The sequence below is a fragment of the Eleginops maclovinus genome, chromosome 11, assembly GCF_036324505.1.
Source record: "Eleginops maclovinus isolate JMC-PN-2008 ecotype Puerto Natales chromosome 11, JC_Emac_rtc_rv5, whole genome shotgun sequence".
In the NCBI taxonomy this organism is placed as follows: Eukaryota; Metazoa; Chordata; class Actinopteri; order Perciformes; family Eleginopidae; genus Eleginops; species Eleginops maclovinus.
The window spans coordinates 16,459,362-16,480,583 of record NC_086359.1 but is presented as its reverse complement, the minus strand read 5'-3'; the positions used below and the strand labels follow the sequence as shown (position 1 = coordinate 16,480,583).

The following is a 21,222-nucleotide window of genomic DNA, read 5'->3' as shown; positions in this document are numbered from 1 at the left end:
GTCCGTGCATTTTTATGTCAAATCTTGTCTCAGCCCAGTATATTTGTCTGTTTAATTAATTGGTCTCAAGTGTATTAGGCCCAAATCATTCTGACATGCTATAAATACTAATACGTATTTGATGAATAATGACAGTGGTGCTGAGTTGAGCGTTTAGTGTTTCCCAACTTTCTTTGTTAATCCCGATCGCTGAAATATTACTGTATGTGTAGTACAACTGTAGGTTCACCTGGTAAAGTTTAGGATGTTTTTTCCATTAAATGTCCACCAATAGTCTTGCATCCTGCCTCAGTTCAGTGCAGGGTACTGAACTGAGGCAGGGTTAGTCCCTCTGCTGGAGCACATATCCTTTCGTTTCCATAATAAAAACTTTCCAAAGGAGAACTTGAGTCAGACGAGGTTTTGTTTTGGAAACATTAGGATCTCATAGTCACTGAAGGCCAAAGGGGGCGGGGGGGGGGGGGGGGCATTCAGGGATATGGCATTTATTCCCTTCTGATTTCAGCTATTATTCGCAAGTGTTGCACATTTTCTGAATTGCTGGTCAGAAAGAGGTGAATGTGTACGATCTTACCATTGTGTGTTTCCTTAGCTCTGGTTTACTATGGGAAATCACTGTGATTGAGTTAGAACAACTGGATTCACACAAATGTATGGTGTGAGAACTACACAGTATAATGCAGGGTCGAGGGAAATACAGTGGGAATGTTTTTAGGCTGTATGCCTGTCATTTTAGATTCATATCTGTAGAAAGTGTGGCAGTAGATCAGTTGGCTGGCTTCAAGGTCAAGGTCACTGTGACTTCACAAAACACTTTGTGGCTAGTAAAGTACTATTTACACGCACCTCCCTGCACAGTGCTGTTCCAATAAGCTGTGTTTTGGCTTGTAAAACCTGTAGACTGCATGCTTTATTATTGTTTCTACATTAACTTAATCATTCTCTGTATTTTATAAATATTTTCCAGAATCAACGTATTTAAAATATGACGGAACAGCTGTGCAAACACTACTACTGTAAAGCCGACTTGAGAAGATACAATTAAGTCATTTTGAATATACGTGAACTTGTTGACCCCGTCCACATGCTGTTTACATCGAGTTGCAGATATTCGTCTCCAGCATGTGTCTCTGATAAAGAAGACACTCTTGAAATGTCGCCTTCTTTTCCTTTTACCTCGATCATTTATTGGTAAGACTACTGAATGTACTGTTGTGCTCCAGACAACCTGACACTTCCCTAGCCTCTTCCCCTGCGTCCCCCTCAGCGCTGCATGCTACAGCGTGCAGCCAGACACCAGGAAAACAACTTTATTGACTCGGGCATGACTCTCCCACTGTGCCACTCGCTCCCGCTCTTCCATATGGTTTATCTACAACCTAGCATTTTGTCCCATCTTGTCCGACATACACCACACTGAGGCTCCAGCTCTTACACATTTACTATTAATGGGGAGTTTAAAACCACACAAGATGATGCTGTCCAAAAACTAAGGCTCAGTTTTCAACTACTTGTCAGTCCATAGTGATGTCAGACATGGTTAAAGGGGAACCTCACTTAAAGATGTGGTTTGCTTATAGATGTTTCACTATGCATTCGTCAGCAGGAGGTGTAAAGTGTGTCTGTCCTACCTTTAAAGTCAGTTTAACAATGTACCGTTAGACACAAATTATTTTCCAAACTGTATTTATATGTAAAAAATATGCCAGCCAGGATATTTTTGAGACGGGATAGGTCGGCCACAACATTTACATAATCAAAGAACCATTTTTATGGATACATATCTTTAGAGCTTGCATCTTTTAAGTTGTATTCGTCAGGCTACTGGACAAATAACGTATCAAAAAATGAAATTGACCGTCTTTGGGTTTTGGACTGTTGGTCAAACAAGATAAAACTAAAACAACTAAAAAACTGGAACAGAATAAATAGCTTTTAAAAAATATTTATATATATACTTTTATTTTTTGTAAATTAAGAAATTAATTAGGAAAATATTATATTTTAATTGTGCTTCCACTATAGTCAGGGCCAAACCACCGTACTGTAATAAATCCATCCGCTGTTAAACTGTTCATCAAGTTATACTGATCGATGACATATCTTTAGGTAACTATGTTAACATATATTGAAGTCAATGCTGCTGTTTTGTACAGTCCCATCTTTCCTTGACATTCATTCATGTTTTTTATAAATTTGCAGTGTATTATAACTAATAATCCGTTATGTCTTTGCTGGTTTTTTGTTTTAACAAAAACATAAATATACACAAGAGAAGCTTTGAAGTGAGAGTTTCTCCCCATGTTGGTCCTTATCATGCAGGATGTTTATCAGCGAGTCACCTGTCAGTCTGTACGGTAACATTAGTAAAAGATCTAAGCAAACAGGAACTGGACCAGAACTAAAATGCAAACAATTTCTTATTATTTTCCTTTATCTTGACCAACTTGCTCCTGATGTCATGGCCAACGGAGGGAGTATGTTTGCTTGAGCAGTTGGCACCTTGTTTGGCTGCCTCTGTATGATGTGTGTGAGTGCTGACTTGTATATGTAAAGTGCTTTGAGGAGTCGTAAAGACTGGATAAAGTGCTCTATAGAAATGAAGTCCATATACCATTTACATGTGTTATAGCAGCCTTAGTCTCAGCCCTGCTTTCCATAGATAAGCTCCTGACTCATCCAGCATTTCTAGTGTATCATGAAGCTGGGTGCGGCCATCTTTCATTATCCTGCCTACATATTCAGGCCTGCACTGTCGTACTGAGGTCACAGCCTGCCCGTTTGACACAGAAGCTCTCCGGCTGTGTGTGTAGGAAATACTAAGCACCAAAGAAATGAATCTAAAGGACACATTTCACTACCTAACACGCAGATTAAATAGAGTAACCTGAGACATTTTGCGGTGAGTGTGTAGGAGAAAGACAAAGCCAGAAAAGGGTGGTGTTTCCAGCGTCCACCAGCAATCCCCCCCCCCCCCCCGTCATATGGACAAAAGTGCATGAGCTTACAAAGGCTGTGGTGTGAGTGTGCACGAGAATGAGAGTTTGAGAATGCTCATGCATGTGATGAAGATTGACGTCCCTCTCAGCCTTGTCCTGGCCAGCCCCCTGTACTGCTGATGTGTCTCATCTGCTTCACCTTCACACTCTGACGTGACACACACCGTCTGCTGGATAAGCTGCTCGTCATTGCGTCATTGCGTCTTTGCCCTCACCCGTCTACTGGTCTATCCTTCTGTCACTTCCCTGTCTGCATCCTGCTAGCTGTGACACAATATGTTCCCACTGCCCACTCACCCTCTTCCCTCACAAAGGAGCAGGAGAGATGCATAGAGATGAGTTCCCTCCCCCCAAGTGGGACCCTATCCATCAGCTGCAGCGCAGCACTGAAGACACCACCAGGCAGGCGGCTCTTTAAAGGCACAGGGTTCACTAAAAAGCAGGGTTTAGACCGTATTCCTGACCGGTTTTTCAACACCGGAATATTTTAGGCAGTAAAATGATTCACATGTGTTAGTTTTGACAAAACAAACTCAGAGCCATGGCCCTCTGTCACGTGTCCATTCAGCAGACCTCTTTCCATTCGCTAGGAGCAGAGGATAATGTAACGCTTGGACTCATTATGCCCTTGTTAGTGGAAACAAAAGACCAGCCAGCACACGCACGCACGCAGGCATGAACCCCCACACACACACACACACACACACACACACACACACACACACACACACACACACACACACACACACACACACACACACACACACACACACACACACACACACACCCTTTCTCTTTCTCTTTCTCTGTTTCTTTCATGGTTTGTTTTTTTGAGGTAACCGAGGTTGCATATTAGTTTTAAACAAAAAGCTGCGTGCATTGATTGATTGGAATAGTTTTTAGAGGCATATCGAAGTAAAAAATCTCCATAATACATTTAAAAAAAGAATTCAATCAACGTGAATGTTCGAGGGAAATAGTATTTGATCCAATTTCTTGAACTAAACCCCGCCCAGTTCAAACCACTGAGAAAAGATAGGACGAAATCACAAAATCAAAATGTTTTAAATTAAACTTCAAACTTTGGCAAAAAATAGTGTGTTTATGTGGAACAAAGACAAAATTCATTGCTCAAGTTTGCCCCATCCCCTCCCTAAACGACATCACTTCATGCGCACAAGACGTTTTTTTTTACAGGGATTGCCCTAGCTAGCACCAATTTTAATAATAGACAAATGTAAAAACTGTTTGTCAAATGCATCAAAGCTGCAGCGAGCGCAGATGTACATATCCAAGATGTCCTACAATGAACGTCAGCATTACAGACTCGTATACTCTCTCTTGTGTTGGCATCTGAAGCTCGGAGAGATTGATTTATTTCCTCTTCCACCTTTCACACTTCACAACCTGTCCTCTCCTCTTGTACCTGACCCGGGGATCCTCCATCAGGGGAAATAGAAGCGTTTTAACTGCTGAGCTGGCTGCTGCTGCAACTTCTTCACTCAAGGAGACTGAAAGCACGTATGGAACGTCTTACCCTTTTCTGGCCTCCTAAAAATGAGGCTGGGGTAGAAGAGATGAAATTGCAATATGTTCTTGTCATTGAGATTTTTCGGGTGTTTTCTGTAAAGCTGGAATGTTGAGGTACTTTGAATTCCATTTCCATGCAGTCCCTGCACACTACAGTAGATTACATTTCCCATAATGAGATTAATTTTTAACCTGCTACATGTCATGATGTCATCTCCATAAAGCAACCTCTGTCTGTTTAAATCTATTGCACTACTCAGTCCCTTACTAGATGTATTTTTATAGCTTCATCTGAATATTATAAGATTGTAGACTTGGATGTAGCTTTGCACATTTCTTCCTTTTTTTTAATTTAGAGTTCTGCACACAAAGGCAGTCCTACAGAAATACCCTGATCTATTATCCATTTTGAGATGATGAGTTTCAACAGCTATCGACAGATTGCCATAATATTTGGCTCAGACACTCATGTTTCCTTCAAAATAATTGATAATCCCTTTGGTGATCCCCAGACTTTTCATCATCAGATCAAAGCTTGAATTTGTTCAACACTTTGGCTTATGCCCAAATACCTGCACAGTAATGACATTCACCATCAAGTGTACTTTTGGGATGCTTAAGGAATGCTGCATTTACACAAAATACACTAATAGTGAACATGGAAAACCAAATACTGGCTGCGGTCGAATAGTCAGTTTAACTTAGCAATGTTCCTAACGTAGTGAAATGACCCGGAAGTACCCAAGTGGCTTCACTGTGACACAACATTCGGCCATTCACGGAAACAACCGATCGTGGCCAAGAAATGCGTATCACGAAAGTTACGGTGCTTATTAAGCAAGTTAAAACTTTGATAAAGTGCTTTTGGATACTCAAAGCACCGCAGTCTCTTTTCCTAAGTCCTTTTGAATTCTCCTATCCACTATTCCTTAACCCCGTGCCGTTTCACGCAAAGGTCAAGGAATTGTAGATAGTAAAGATGATAGGAGCTGTTTTTTTGACAATTCGACTGTGACCACTGTACCTGCTCTCATCAACATGTTAGCAGTGTAACTATTGTAAAAGTCCTGCATGTAACTATTGTAGAGTCCTGCATGTCAAAAAACCTAACTTTGGTTTCTAATAGCTGCCATTTTTAATGCATAAATTTCAAAGTTACCATTGCACTCCTCAGTTCTGTTAAAAAAAAATTGGTACCACTTCACAATAAGACTACCCTTATAAAGGGTTTACGAATATTTTGTAATTCATTTAATAATTAGGTTGTGAACACTTTATAAATCATTAATAAGCTTTTATAAGACACGAGATAAACAGGGCAACTGTGACCAGTGGGAGGAATCAACTCATTGAACAACAGATACCAAATAGTGAGCCTGTGTTGATGTATGAAAACTATGTTAGAACTGATTTACAAATGGTTCTTAATGATTAATAAAGTGTTTACATCCTAATAATAAACCCTTTATGAATCCTTTATAAGGGTAGTCTTATTGTAAAGTGGTACCAAGAAATCAATAGCTAATTATCTTTCCCGGTGCCTTTTTCTTTTATTTCAGTACAAAACATTAATATTATTCAATAAGGCGTATTGCATCTTGCATTCAAGGCTTGGATATAATTGTGTGGACATTTCCTGGAAAGTGCTGGACCTCCCCACATGTGAGCTGTGATAAATCAGAGCAACCTGTCACTGGAACAGCAGAGCGGAGAGCTGAATGAACTGGGTCATCATTGGATTATGATTTGAAATTCATCAAGCAGACTCGTAGTAGAAAATGATTTGATGGCGGCAGATTTACAGGCTAACTGCGAAACAGCTCACTTATTGTTCTTTTCAGGAACACAGGGACTATTTTACCTCGGTCGGGACTTTTATCAGTTGGCATCCTGCTGATGTAGGGTAGCAGGTGTGGAAACTTTGTTAAAGTTTTGATCAGAGTCTTGTCAGGAATGAAGGTCGCAGCGATTAAAGTATGTGTAAATGTTTTCTATGCACTTCTTTTGGAGGTCTTTTTCTTTCACCAGCAGCACACTGGTGGTCTCGCTCTGTGTGTTTGTCGCTTGGCTCCGACATGGCCTTCCCAGTGAGGTTGCTTGGATTTCTGTTCTCTCTTTTTGAATCATCTCGTGTGAATGTCATAAATGAAGTCATCTTGGCCGATACAACCTAAACTTTCCTTTCCTCTTTTTAGTCGGAGTTATTCGGTTGCACAACTTGCAACCCAAGAGCTGGTCATTAAGCATAGGGTTAGGCTCAAGTTATATTTTTGGTGACTTTATTTCTGCTTTGCAATTGTGGTAGCCTGCGAGCTACCACACTCCCTGGTTATTTGTGTTGTGAATTTTTAGTTTAGTCTCCTGGGATTGAAATAGCACAGCATCAGTTATTGATATATTTAACTGAATGTGCTTTAATGCCTGACACTAATTCCACTTGCAACAGATTTCCTCTCTTTCGCACTCTGAAAATCGCCACTAAGCAAAAGTACAGCAAGACTTCACAACTGCTCTCCCCCAAGTGCTGCTCCCTCCCCTTTTTTTCTGTTACCTCCTGCCCTCTCCCTCTCCTCTGCTTTTTTTTTTGCTCCCTCCATCCCTGCTCTTTGTCCTGGGAACGTACCAGAGGAGGAGAAAAAAGGGGGAGGGGTGAGCAGCATGTCAGGCAGAGGAGAGGAGGGGAAAGGAGAGAATAGCATGCGGCGGAGGGTCACAGAAAGCAGACCGTGAGATCGCAGAAGGATAGGACTGAAAGAAAATTGATTTTTCTTTTACTCTTTTTTTTTTCTGGATTTGGTCGTTCTTCCTATCACAGCCTGCTGCTTAAACAATTGGGTGTTAAAGTTCTGCTGGCCATCAGAGAAAGAAAGCCAACAAGAGAAAGAAGGTGAGGAAATCAGGATGGGCATCACAATAGTGGGATGGGGCAAAATGGAGGAGATGAAAGCGGTCCCGTTTTAGGGTTCCTAATAACCGCCTCCTCATCCAACACCATGCTGCTGCTAATAGTGTTACCTCCCTCCCTCTGTCTCTGAAGCCCACACTCAGGGAGCTTACTCTGCATGTGAAAGAAAGTGCAGAGGGGGCATTTGTGTCCTGCTGAGGGGAACTTTGTCCCAGGCTGGTGAAACAGGACTATGCAAGAAGGGATGTACATTCTTATGCACACTTGTACAAATAGAGACTGGGGTCAGGTGCTGGAGTGTCAAAGAGAGTCTCTGAAGAAGGAAAGTGTAGGAACTAAAACAAGGAGACTTAAAGTGCTGTGAGTACAAAGTGTCTTTCTGTCTCTTTTGACTGCTGTTGTGGTTCTGCTGCTGCACTTATCGGAGCAATGCTTCCCCCTTGTCCTTGTGTGCCTGCAGGACTCATCAACAGTGTGTGCAAAAGATGGATGTTGGATTTTGCTCTGCAGAAACCCTTTTTCAGAGGAACACTCCTCTGGCTGTCTTTAAAAATGACCATCTTGGAACTGGGACTTCTGTTGCTGTATGGGGTGTATTGTGCTCCTCTGCTGTACACAGGAAGAGCAGACCACCCATGGATGTGTATTCTTCCCTAATATGACCATAAACAACTTGAGGACAGGAAACAAGTTATCATTTCAAATGCTAGTGTCTAGTTGTCATCTTTCTCGGGGTAGTTGTATTGCCTTTTCATTGTAGAGTTTGAAATTGAACCCAGTACACCCAATTAATAATGACATATTAGCTATTATATATTGTTATAGACAACCTATTGTCATTTTCTGGTACGTATAGTTATGCCTGGACGGTCAAAATGTCAAGTTAAGGTTGTAACACTGATGACTAGATATTCAAATGTCTTTTCAGTGATGGGACCAAGAGGCTGCTGTGAGGCACAGTGGGGCTTTGAGCATAATGATGATGTCAGCATGACCTCACGTTAACAAAGATAATTCTAACGTCCAGATGTTATATCGGGTGTCAGCATTCTAACATTTACAAATTGGAATGAGAACATGGCTGCCAGATGCGTCTGTATTAGCCATCCCGTCTAGACTGCAAGCGTATCGGATATATTTTTCATTCGTGCAACATATACTCTTGTCGTTTCGATCCATGCAGATGTCAGGACGGCAACCTGAAGTGTTTGTGTTTACGCTTTAAGTCATATAAATGCAAGGTTGATGCCCAACAAAAAGCATCTTACACAGAGCCGATCTCAATCCTACTGAACAGTAAGTTCTTTTATATGCACATCAAATAAGGTCAGACTTAAATTGCCAACGCATTTGTTTTTATACTAGGTTGGCTCTCTGAAAAGGAACAAAGCCACACAGTAAAGGTCAGTGGTGTTCTGGGAAGGCAGTCTTTAAATCAAGTAATCTTTTATGGGAACAAAAGGACTTCCATTGAATTTCCTCCTCACACTGGAACCATGACATTGCTTGGACAATATCTGTTTGGTGGCCCTTAGGAGCACAAATACCTTTGCTTTTGTGACAGCGGAACAGTTTTCTTTAGAATAAAATTGAATGAGCAGTTGTGGACTTACAAAAAAATTACTGACATGTACAAAACATACACAACTTAAGGAGCAAACAAACAGTTGTATTGAAAAATATTTGTTTTTGATACACATCCTGGAGCTTGTGCGTACTGTATGTGCAGCATGCCTGTCAGGGGATATGCTACATCATACTGTATCTTCATTATGTCTTCATCCGCAGTTGTAAGCTAAGTAGACACAACTCTGCCTGAGCAGTTCTACACATTAAACCGAGGGGGGGCCCTGGGGAGAAAAAGAGCACCACATGATATAAAGCTTAAATCTAATTTTTGCACAAAGACGCGTCGACATGTTGACTCCAAGGCTTAGGAGGCAACATCCACCCTCTGATTGGTGGACTATCACTCTACCTCCTCAGCTGGTGCATGCATATCGATTTGTTATACATATGGAAACAAGAAAGGAATTTAAAGGTCTCCTCTTATGCTTTATTTCAACAATATATTGTAGGGCAATATCTATACAAAACATGTCTGCTAAAAAAACAAAAAAAACAGATCAGCCATTGTAGCCATGCCTCATACCCCTCTATTTCAACCCTGTTCCTGAAGTGCTGATTCTGTGACTGTCGCTTTAAATTTGTGATGAGCTGAAGCTGGCCACGCCCCTTTGGAGCACATGCTCTCTGTCTGAAGAGAGAAGTTTCTAAAGGAGATACTCAGCTAAACGCTGCCGTGGTTAAACCCCATATTATGTTCTAAACCACATCAAAAGTTCAAAAGTGTTGACCACTAGAACGGTGACATTATATGAATTATATATACAACAACTCTAAGACCCTCATGCAGACATCCTGCTGAATACACAGATACACAGAGGTGCTGCAGAGGGGATTTAGCTCGCGACTGTATATTGCGGACGATAGTTTGGGACGTGTCACGTGGGTGGGACGTTGCCAGGAGTTCAAAGTAGAGCCAGCGCACATTCCGGTTATGACGTCATAACCGAAGCAAATCTGGATCAGCTCGTTTGTACCCTATGTTTGTAGAGATGTGTGTCAGGAGGAAAAGAGAGAGGGATGTATTTTATGACACTTTGTGAGTCTCCTTACACACCGGGGACACATTTATGTATAAAAGACAGCAAAAAGTGCATTTTGCATAATAGGGGACCTTTTAATATACTGATCAACAACCTAGAGATTTCCAGAACCTGAACTTAAAGCTTAATTCTTTTACACCGGATCATTTTGTGTTACCTCATTGATAAAGTCACACCTCTTCACACCTCTTCACAACATAGTTTGTGAGTAATGGGGACTGTGGAAACTAAATCACAGCATCTTCTGTATATTGAAACACGGTTCAGAAGGAGGTTTTCTGAACTGGCCCCCTAAAGAGGCTACACAAAATAATGACTTGTGACAATGGATGCACATTAAGTTATGGATTATAAAGTGTGTGTTGCAGAAAAAGCCCCTTCAGGATGCTTCATGCCACAAGACAAACCACGCTAAATACCCCTCTTCTTAGGGACTAGTTCTACAGGATATAGAAATACAATCAGTCAAAACATGCAACATACAGTACTCGAAATGCTTATAAAAAATAGTCAAACACAACAAACATATTACATAGCAAGAAGACAGCAACAGGTTAGGGTTCAAAATTGCAAGAGATTATTTCAGTGTTGACTGAGCTGATCCTTCACTCACCCTGTGTTTAACTGTGATTTAAGTAAACTGAATGTATTCTGTTCTCTGATTGTTCCTGGGATTAAATTCAATTGTTGAGCAGAAAATGTAGATTGACTTCTTTCTGAGTGGAATAATGCAATCTCCTCTTGCTGCTCCTCTTGTAAACCTCAAGATCAGTGCCATATGAGATGCTATATTGAAAAATAGCCATGAAAAGAATAATAGAATGGAGAATTCTTTGAAGTGGCATCTATTGGTAACACATTTCAAACAAACAAGAAAAGAATAGAAAGTGTTTTTGTTTGTCCGTGGTGCTGTCCAACCATGAGTTTGTAATATTAGGCCTGTCAAAAGCTTAGCAAATACAAAGATGTTGAAAATGTTCTCAATCATGACCATCTGATTCTTCCTCTGGTTTTGAAATGACCAATGTTCTCTTCTGTGTCTTCCAGTTGTCCCTCGGGGATGAACAGTGTGAGGTGACGCGGAATGGCTATGAGTCGAAGGAGCTGGTGTACCTGGTTCATATTTACTGCCAGGTAAGAGTCCACTGGGTTTGGTGCTGCGGGTTTTCTTTTCTTTTAAAACTTGTGGGAACTGAATTCCAACCCACAAAGACCTGGTTCAGATATCCAGTGCAGTCTTTCCCTCGGGCAGAGCACTGGCACAAATTGAGACATTTCTGAAACACCTAAGTGTTTCAAACATCCCAGTTATGTGGGAATTTGGAGCTGAATTGAAAGAGCTACGGGTGAATGCCAGGATGGCTGAATGATTCTGAAGAATGTCGGATAATGAGAGCTTCAAACCATGAACTCTACACAGCACTGTACACATGCATCTTCTTATTTTAGGACACTACCTCTGCAGGGTTATTTTATGAAATTGCCTGTTTATGCATATGTTTCTTTGTCATTGGAAACTAAATTATTCATTTTTAACAGCTAGTGTGCAAGTTCTTATGAAGTGTGTATCAGTGGCACTGTTGTGTCCATGTTGATATCTCATTATAGCCGACTGTCCGTTGTGTTGGATATTGATTTTTCAAATACAAAAAGGTTGACTTTTGAATTGCTCATCTTTGAATTCCCTTTTGAAAGAGGGATGTGGGAGTAAAGTAAAAACCACATACTTTATGATAACATAATATAGTTTTTCAAAAAATGTGATTAACCCAGAATTGGCTATAGCCTTAAATCTGAGCAAACATGCACAGCTGCTCTGAAGCTCTGCCCCAGCCGCCTCCAAAGACATTTTTGATTGTGGTTTCCTGTATCTCCCTTCAGCTCATAATCTTTGAGCACATCTTGGCAATGCAACACAGTATGTGCTTTTGAACATATCGACTTCTTTCAGCCATCATAAAAGTGCTAAATCTACACTAGTTCTATTTGAACAGGGAGATTGGCTCAGTACCACATACCCAGAAACGGTGGGGGGGTAACTAGAAGCAGCATCTGAAAGTGGGGCAGGACAGCATCCAGAGTTCCCAACCCTTCTAATGCATCTCTAGCAGCCAGCACTTTAAAAACAGATCTAGAATCAGCTGTGCTCTGCAGTCCCAGTTTCAAGCCTTGGTCTCGGTTCAGACAGATCTTTCTAGGGCAAATCAAAGCAAAATACTTTTTCCACCACTAGACTCTTTCAGTGGGTTTGAAAGTTTGGAGCCCAGTCTTACTGGATCAAAAAGAAACAACATATCCATTGCAGAACTCTTAAAGTATTTTAATTTGATTATTTTTAAAGAAAATGTCACGTGGTGAAATCAGAGCAACATTCTCTAGGTTCGCTCTCACACATGGTCACGTTTAATTTCTGTAATTTGCTTGGAAGGTAGAAATCTGTTTAGTTTGTAATGACATATGAAATATCAAAGTTAACAAGTCTATGGACGACTTGATCGTAATTTCAATTTTGAGACACTGCCAGTGGGTTAGAGGCACGAGAAGAGTGTCTGTGGGGACAAAAACAGAATCCAAGAGGAATGGAAAAACAGTCTCTAGTTTGGCTCATAAAGGATACATGGGCTGCTCCATATGCTGATACAGAGGGTGGTCCACAAAGCTCTACTACTAGCAACAAGTGTGTGGGGTCAGTGTCGACCTTACACCAGACACCTGGAGAAGCCTACTTTAGATTGTTAAGGGTCTAAACCAGATAATGATATCATACACTGCCCGGCCAAAAAAACGGTCACCAGCCTGTGGGGGCAGTGCTATGGTCTGGGGTTGCTGCAGTTGGTCTGGTCTAGGTTCAGCAACGTTGTGTGCCCAAAGAATGAGGTCAGCTGACTACCTGAATATACTGAATGACCAGGTTATTCCATCAATGGATTTTTTCTTCCCTGATGGCACAGGCATGTTCCAAGATGACAATGCTTCGATCCATCTGGCTCAAATTGTGAAAGAGTGGTTCAGGGAGCATGAGACATCATTTTCACACATGGGTTGGCCACCACAGAGTCCAGACCTGAACCCGATTGAGAGTCTTTGGGATGTGCTGGAGAAGACTTCGCGCAGTGGCTCCGAATCTCCCGTCATCAATACAAGATCTTGGCGAAAAATTAATGCATGACAGAAATAAATGTTGTGACATTGCAGAAGCTTGTGGAAACGATGCCACAGCGAATGCGTGCCGTAATCAAAGCTGAAGGCGGTCCAACGAATATTAGGGTGTGTGACCTTTTTTTTGGCCAGGCAGTGTATTAGCAGGTAATGCTACAATACAAGGCATCTTTAATAATCATAATAATACTTGCTTTATTTGTTTGGTACATACATAATCAAGTTATTATTTTATTTACAAGAAAAGAGAAATCAAAAAGCAAATGCAATTAAAAGCAAGAAAATTAATCTTTATTATTATATGAGAATATAGGTTGCAAACATGAACACATGTATATGTATTAATAGTCCAGCCACTACAAATGAAAGCATGTTGAACTTTAGATAAATCACCAAAAGATAGAAATTACGTCATTTGACAGATTTTATTGAATAGACTTGCACACTGGATTCTTTAGCTGGTCCCTAAAATCTAGTTCAGCAGCAATATTGGTCAGCATACGTGCATCCTTTCATGTCAATAAACCTGCGTACATTTTAGTTTGGCCATCGAACAGTAGTGGAAACCAGCTGCTAACACTGAGTGAACAGTGGGTTTAAAGAGCTTTTAAATCCCAATGTTGGATTGACCCTGCTCTAATGTATCTAGGAGCAGTGGAAGTGAGTGAGAGCAGTTGACCTTTACACAAAAACAATGAGTACAGAGACATGTAATGCTCTGCAGAGCTGAGTGCAGCTTTAGAGTAGGGTGCTGTTTGTCCCAACAACACTGTTGGGACCTTGTGTGTTATATAATTGTGTGTGTGTGCTGCCACCAATTGTTAAATTGGTTGTTATACAGTGATTGTTTATTACTAATATTACTTAAGTTGCCTGTTCAATATGCTCTTTTTTATGTTTCTATGGATTCCACAATACAATTAATTTAGTTTTTCAGTTATATGTTTTGGGTTTGGTTAAGTTTTTCCATTTTTAAAAATCGACCTCATTTAACCTACCTGCAGTTTAATAGAAACACCTCTCATGTGTAGCTCTTTAAGCAATGATTGTATTCTGTCTGTTTTTTTATCTTACTGGTAACACTTATGTGTTGTCCCCTTGAAGGGTCGAAGTTGGATTGTGAAACGCAGCTATGAAGACTTCCGTGTCCTGGATAAGCACCTGCACCTCTGCATCTACGACCGACGCTTCTCACAGCTGCCTGAGCTGCCCCGACTGGAAAGCCTGACTGACCAGTCAGAGGTAAGAGCTGAGAGAAAAGAGCGATAATAATAATCTAATATGGAGCTTTGGATTCTCTGTTATTCACAAATTAAATGGGCTTAGTAAAGATGTGTTTTCCTACATGCAGTCGAAATCTTACACGTCTTTTTTATGCTCTAACTAAACTGTCCAGTACTTAGTCAGCACCAACATTGAATGAATGCTGAAAGGCAGCATTTGCTGGCCATACACTTTAAATGAACTAGACAACAAGGTAACAGTTTTCCAGATGAAAGCTGCTACCATGCTTTGATACCCTATATGATCCACAGATCATTGCTCTTGGAATGTACAGGTTGATATTTCGCCAACTATTGTGTGGCTGTGAAATGTATTCTGAGCTAGACAACCTTTCTGAGGCCCTAAGAAGAATGCAGAGGTTAGGTATCAAGAGAACTGGTAAATCTAGTTCATCACAGAGGGCTATTGTGTATTTGGTGGACACTCAAAACGGCCTGGCAGTACTCCACTTTCACAGTGCACACTCTCACTTGTAGTTGTGTTTAAAGGATGCATTGACACACCGTGCTGATGTACAGCACGAGGCTGACCATACAACTCCAATAGTGTACTGTGTTTTGAATGCAGGTTAAAACAAGAAGTGTACTACAGCCTACATTCTTCTCAGTAAAGTTGTGTCATCATTCACTCCACTGGCATGTGTTGGGCCAAGAAAGTATAAAAACCAAATTAGCCTCGTAATATAAAGTCAAAGCTGCCAAGGTTTAGGGGTTCACTGCCATGCACACTTCTTATGCTGTGTGATTAGCTGCTTTGTCACTCAGAAATTGCATATGGAGACTTTTATGGTTAGAATGGACATAATATGCTCATTTTCAGGTAGACTTTTGTATTTCATGCCTCTACTGTGACATAATGTTCAAAAAGCTACCGAGCTTTATTTTTCTCATGCTGCCTGTATTATTGTATTTTCAAACCAGAGCCCAGTCTGCTCTTATTGGTTATCTGGTCGACTCTACTGTGATTGGTAATCCGCTTAGAGATGTCCCGCCCCTGGAGCGCTAGCCAATAGAAGCACGAGTCTTGCATAATGATGTTACTATGTTGCGGAAGTACACAAAGGAGTCCAATGGAGGCGTTTTAGACAGAGGGGGAGTGTGTGGGAGAGAAACTCCCTCTGGAGGGAACACAGGGATTTTAGCCTATTAGCCACCTGATATAAATGTAACAACTCTCACCTGTTTGTGTGATTTCCCCCGTGTTAGTCAGTTTCCCAGATGTTGTTGGCTTACCTCTCCCGGCTCTCGGCCATCGCTGACAACAAGATCAACTGTGGGCCCGCCCTCACATGGATGGAGGTGAGACTGCCCTGCACACAGCACATCTCAATGCATGGAGAATCAGATTCTAACAGCTATCTCCCTGTCGTAAGGTCCCATGCACAAAACATATTACAACATTACACATTAGTACAGTTTGGCCTTTTTGGGTTACAGCACAGACATTAAAGCACATCATGCAAGCATTACCTCATATTCCATACTTCCTCTGTATGTGTTGCCCATTTTTGTTCAATGCCGCCTCTGTTATATCTGCACAGTTCTGCATCTTTAAATTCAGATGTACTGCACACGTGTTACTATCAGAGTCAATTCTGATATTCTATTTACTTATTTATATATCTTGTAAACATTTCATTCCAGAGGGGCATGACGTATTTAATCATGATGTAATCAGATGATAGCCAGCGTCCACTTTTGAATGCGGTGTGTGTGTGTGTGTGTGTGTGTGTGTTCTTCCTGTGTGTGTATCAGGTTGACAATAAGGGAAATCATCTGTTGGTTCATGAAGAATCGTCCATCAACGTGCCGGCTATTGCTGCTGCCCATGTCATCAAGCGCTACATCGCCCAGGCCTCTGACGAGCTGTCCTTCGAGGTGACCACAGACACACAGACACAGACACACACACACACACACACACATACACATTGAACGCTCTCTCTGTGTATCTGTCTCCAGATATACAGAGTTTCTATTAAAAAACCTTGCTAAAACAAAACAAAAAAGAAGAAGAAATAACTGTAATAAAGTTCTCATTCAAATAATGATGTTAAAACCTTCCAAACTGTTTTCCATCTTCTGGAACATATTGTACTCTCTTTTATAGTTTATGATGTAGGCTTCTTGCTTTAATGTTTTATTTTGCGTACATTTTTTACTGTTATACACCAAACACTAAAGCATATTTTGTGTATGTGAAACAATAACTCTACCTCTGATTTCTGATGTAGACTTTTATTTTCTAAGACTAAAGGATAGTCCTTCAATTAAAATGTAAAGCCTGGCTATATGCAGGCCTTTATTTGTAGCAATCACTGATGTCTTCTTCAAACACAAGGTAAAAGGACAATCAGCAGTCTCTTATATTTCCCTCTGTTGCTCCCTGCAGGTTGGGGATATTGTGTCAGTGATTGACATGCCCCCTAAAGAAGACACCACATGGTGGAGGGGCAAGCATGGCTTTCAGGTACGCAGCTTCACAGATCACTATGCAGCCTGGGAGCAAAAACACACACACACACACACACACACACACACACACACACACACACACACACACACACACACACACACACACACACACACACACACACACACACACACACACACACACACACACACACACACACACGCTATCTTTCTCTGTCATTTTCTCTGGCTGTCAACTTCTGATTAGGTTTGCACTTGAGGTATTTCAAGGACGAGAAGAGAACCTGCTTTGTAAAACAGATTTCAAATAGTCAGAGTTTGTTGAAAGCCTATGGAGCTTTGAAGCAGATCACAGGCTGGACTGATTCATATTCACAGGCTTCAGTCGAATCCTATAACACAGTCTAGGGCTACTAGGGCTGTTCAGGACTTCAGGTTGAGTTATAATAATAATAAACAGCTAACAGTCTGCCAGACTTATTGGGCATTCACAGATTAAAGTCCTTAACGCAATACAGGGAGCTGTACAGTATTTGTGGTTTTGCAAGTTTTTTCTTTTTTTTTCTTAGGAAGACAGAAACATTCATTTATTTTGAAGCTTTTGGGGAACATTTTCTGTCACAGATTTGATTTATTCTGACACAGAATTGTATTTGAGCATAACTAGCTTCAGCACAACTAAGTTAGACTAATTGAGTGAGTGTTGAGTGTCATCCAAAGTTTCAGTTTTTTTAAGGGGGAAAGTCCCGCTCTGTTTTACCATCCCCACTGCAGCTGAGCACTGATGCAGAGTCCAGGAGAACACAAAGAGTGAATTCATAAAAAGACTGACTTTGGATGATATCCACTTTGATTAAATCAGACCTCTGTCCTTTTGGTTTCCTGTGAATCCTACTGCACTAATGATAAGACGTTTTGAAGTTTCCTTGTGTAGTAGTTAGTCATCAATATGCTATCATTTCTTTTCCGAGCTTGATGATCAGCAGGTTAGTCAGAGGAGCTGACTGCTCTCTGATGCTTCTCTGCTAGCAGTAGCAGAAATCACAGATTAAAAGCGGCTTTATATAGCTGGGTTTTGACTGCCGTTTTGGAGGGAGGGCCAGCAATAAAGAAGCCCCTGTCCCTCCAGGTCAGGGGCTTGAACCTGACCTGGAGGGACAGGGGCTTCTTATATATAAATATATAAACCTATAAAACATTAGTGTACAGATAATATTTGCTCTTAACAGAATCTTTTCACTGCAGTGACCTGGTTTGGATGCTCAGGTCTGGCTGAACTCCCTCTGAACCGCTGCCCCCTCTCCACCCTGCCTCAGCTCCTCTTGTGTTTTGGCTCACTGCCATAAAGAAGTAGTGCTGCCAGTCAGGCTCACTGGCAGGGGGGGGCAGCCAGTGGGAAATTTACTGATACTTCACTTATGAGATGAGTGGTCAGTGGCTGGAGACCGCTGCCCTCTTTAAGATCACACAGCTTCTGCCTCTAAATATATACAGGCATGGAGATGGAATCCTTGTGTAGACGTACCTTTTTTCTTTTGGCCATCGGTTACAGGGGACCTAACCCCCTTAATAATGCACATGTACATTTGAGACGACATTTCCACCGTACATTGACCACAGTGCAGGATTTTCTTTTCAGGGGGGAAACACTTTAAACCCAGTTTCTTTTGTGTGTCCCTATGTTGAAGCAAAACCTACACCCTTGTGTATTGGGTAATGGTGAACTAACTGAAACTGTAGCACAAACACACCTGCTGTTCCACCTGTATCCATCAGAGGGGGTCAGTGAGGGTAGAGGTTTTCTTCTTTTGTGATATTTGACACTGTGCTACATCGGCTCAGAATTTCCAATGGAAAAAACACAATTCTAGCAGATTATTTTTTCTAGTCAAAGTCCAAGAAATCACAAAAACAGCCATATCAAACTGCTATGTTCTAGAGCAGCAGGTACACAGATACACATACTAAATGTTTTCTCTGCCACAGTTTAATAACACAATCATATGCTTTATGTGGCATCCACCCCTCAGCATAGGTACAGTGTCCTCTCTCTGTCTTTATTATGATTCCTAAATGGGATTTTATTTCCTCCCGGCTCACCCCGCCTGTTTAATCTTCATCTTTCTCCAGGTTGGCTTCTTTCCCAGCGAGTGTGTGGAGCTCATAAATGATAAAGTGCCGCAGTCGATGACCAACACCGTGCCAAAACCAGGTATTCCCCCTCCTTATCTTCCTCCTCCTCTTTATCCATTCCAAGGATATGTTCTGGAAAGACGTTATCACCGAGGGCTGGTAATGTCTCACTGATATGGCTTGGTGTCTGTCAGTGTGTGTTTGTGTATGAGACAAGTAGTTTTTCTTGTCTAAAAGATTTGTGTCATGGAATTGATAATGTATTAAAAACCAGAGCTCTATAGGGTATTTCTTTTTAGTATAACATATTTTCTCCAACATTTCATAATTTTGAGCAGGTGAAATTCCCTGGAGGTATATATATTGCCCCACCTTAAACTTATATTGAATACACAGATCCTGGCAGTCTTTACCTGTTTCCATAGAACTAAATCACATTACATCATCAGTATCTAGACAATACGTAAATCTACAACACATGTTGAACATAAACCCTCTTGGAAGAACACTTGGCATGTCTGTCATGTTTGCTGTGAGCCAGATCCGACCCCAGTGTGTTCCACCAGTCCCGTGTCTTCTAATCCAAAGACTGATCCAACCATATGACTCACTGTCACAAGCATCCCGCTGGCTTTGAGGTGACCGCGTGGAGCCAGGGTTTCTCCCCCCTTCAAAAAAAGCCTTCTGAGACTCCGGGGTCCTCTTTAACTGAACCCCCCCCCGCAAGAATCCACTTTTGTGAGGGACAGAATATCAGTAGCAGGGTTCGGCGCTGTTGGACGTGCCCATCCACTTTCAAACGCAGGTTGGAACGCTGTGTTAACTGTTACAGCGCACGCACAGCACCATCCGCAGACAGGCCCCTGACTCAACCTGCCCCCCCACCCCCTCCCCTCCACTCCACTCCCCTGCTGCTGAGCAATGACCAAATGCTGCTGCTTTACTTGTTTGTTTTATTGCATGTGTTCCTACTTTGTTAATCATGCGTTCTTTCTCTGCTGAGTATCCACAGATCAAGAATATTATTTAGTGATAAGTAAACATTAGTGTTTTTCTGTTGAATAGCTCATTGTTATATACATTTGTAATATTAAGTAGTCCTTTCACTATGTTCAATCAGAAATATGTTGTCAGCCATAACCAGTCTAATATTTAATCTTCTATAACCTGCAGATGTTGTCAGTGATATCAACTCTGAATGAGCACATCCTGCCTCTGGTTTATTGTCAGAACACATACACACATTACTGACTGTAATATGGTTTGAGCTGCCTGCGTGTTTTCCACTGCGACGCTTTATTAATCCTGCTGTCGGACGTACCGTAGCGTTAGCATTAGCATGTGTCTTGATTGGTTGCATTTGACTGTGACTCCTCTGCCTCAGCTTCCCCCTGCTCTGGCCTGCAGCCTGCTTCTTGGAGTCTCTTCCCTCCCTGTGCGTGTTGGTATACACACTCCATTCACCTGTCCATTCACTCAACCTTCACTCACACACAAAAATACATTTTCCACTTTAAGACTTGTACAACATATTGTTTATCTGAGTTTGGATGCAATTAAAGTTATTATCCTGAAGATTCAGGCCTGGTTGATTTATGGTTACCAGTAGACACAGCAATGCAGAATTCTTTTTTCAGAAAAATCTATAAATGAACCGTTCATTTGTCAGAAATCTAACAAGGAGAGCAACTGTTACATTTCTTTCAAGTACCGCCTACACATTTGCATTATGATGATATACAAGTTGGACAATAATGACCCTTTTAATTCATGCTATTAGCAACCTGCAGCTGATTTTATGCTCCTCATCTTTGGTTAGCTTGTTGAGAATCTGAAAGTGTGCTGTCTGTAAAATGTTAGTTAGCATTACTCGACTCTGATGCAGTGTCAACAGTAAACAATGACACTGATATCAATTAGATCAAATGATAAACAATAATCCTGGATTACTCGGAGTGTAAATAAACTGCTTTGCTAATGCTAAAATAAATACCATTAAAAATACAGAAAACAGGGTTTGATTTCATGAATGTCTTCAGGATTATAACTTTAAATTCCCCTCATGAAAGATGACATGTTTATTTGATGAAGTATACTTCAGTGCTTAACAT

General features: G+C 41.2%; 1 protein-coding gene across 4 annotated transcripts in view; it reads left to right on the top strand.

Annotated features, from left to right (window-relative positions):
* The window catches only part of arhgap32b (Rho GTPase activating protein 32b), an 84,114-nt gene that overhangs the window by 36,498 nt on the left and 26,394 nt on the right, over window positions 1-21,222 (top strand). For 2 of the 4 annotated variants that reach the window (XM_063895113.1, XM_063895115.1), the window contains 7 exons: window positions 11,151-11,237; window positions 14,367-14,504; window positions 15,752-15,844; window positions 16,301-16,423; window positions 16,938-17,015; window positions 19,109-19,190; window positions 20,496-20,546. In XM_063895113.1, coding sequence (XP_063751183.1) covers window positions 11,151-11,237; window positions 14,367-14,504; window positions 15,752-15,844; window positions 16,301-16,423; window positions 16,938-17,015; window positions 19,109-19,190; window positions 20,496-20,546 — 652 coding nt within the window. Of the gene's footprint in view, window positions 1-7,238; window positions 7,417-11,150; window positions 11,238-14,366; window positions 14,505-15,751; window positions 15,845-16,300; window positions 16,424-16,937; window positions 17,016-19,108; window positions 19,191-20,495; window positions 20,547-21,222 lie in introns of those variants that run through there. The other 2 variants (XM_063895116.1, XM_063895114.1) reach the window with 2 other exon arrangements.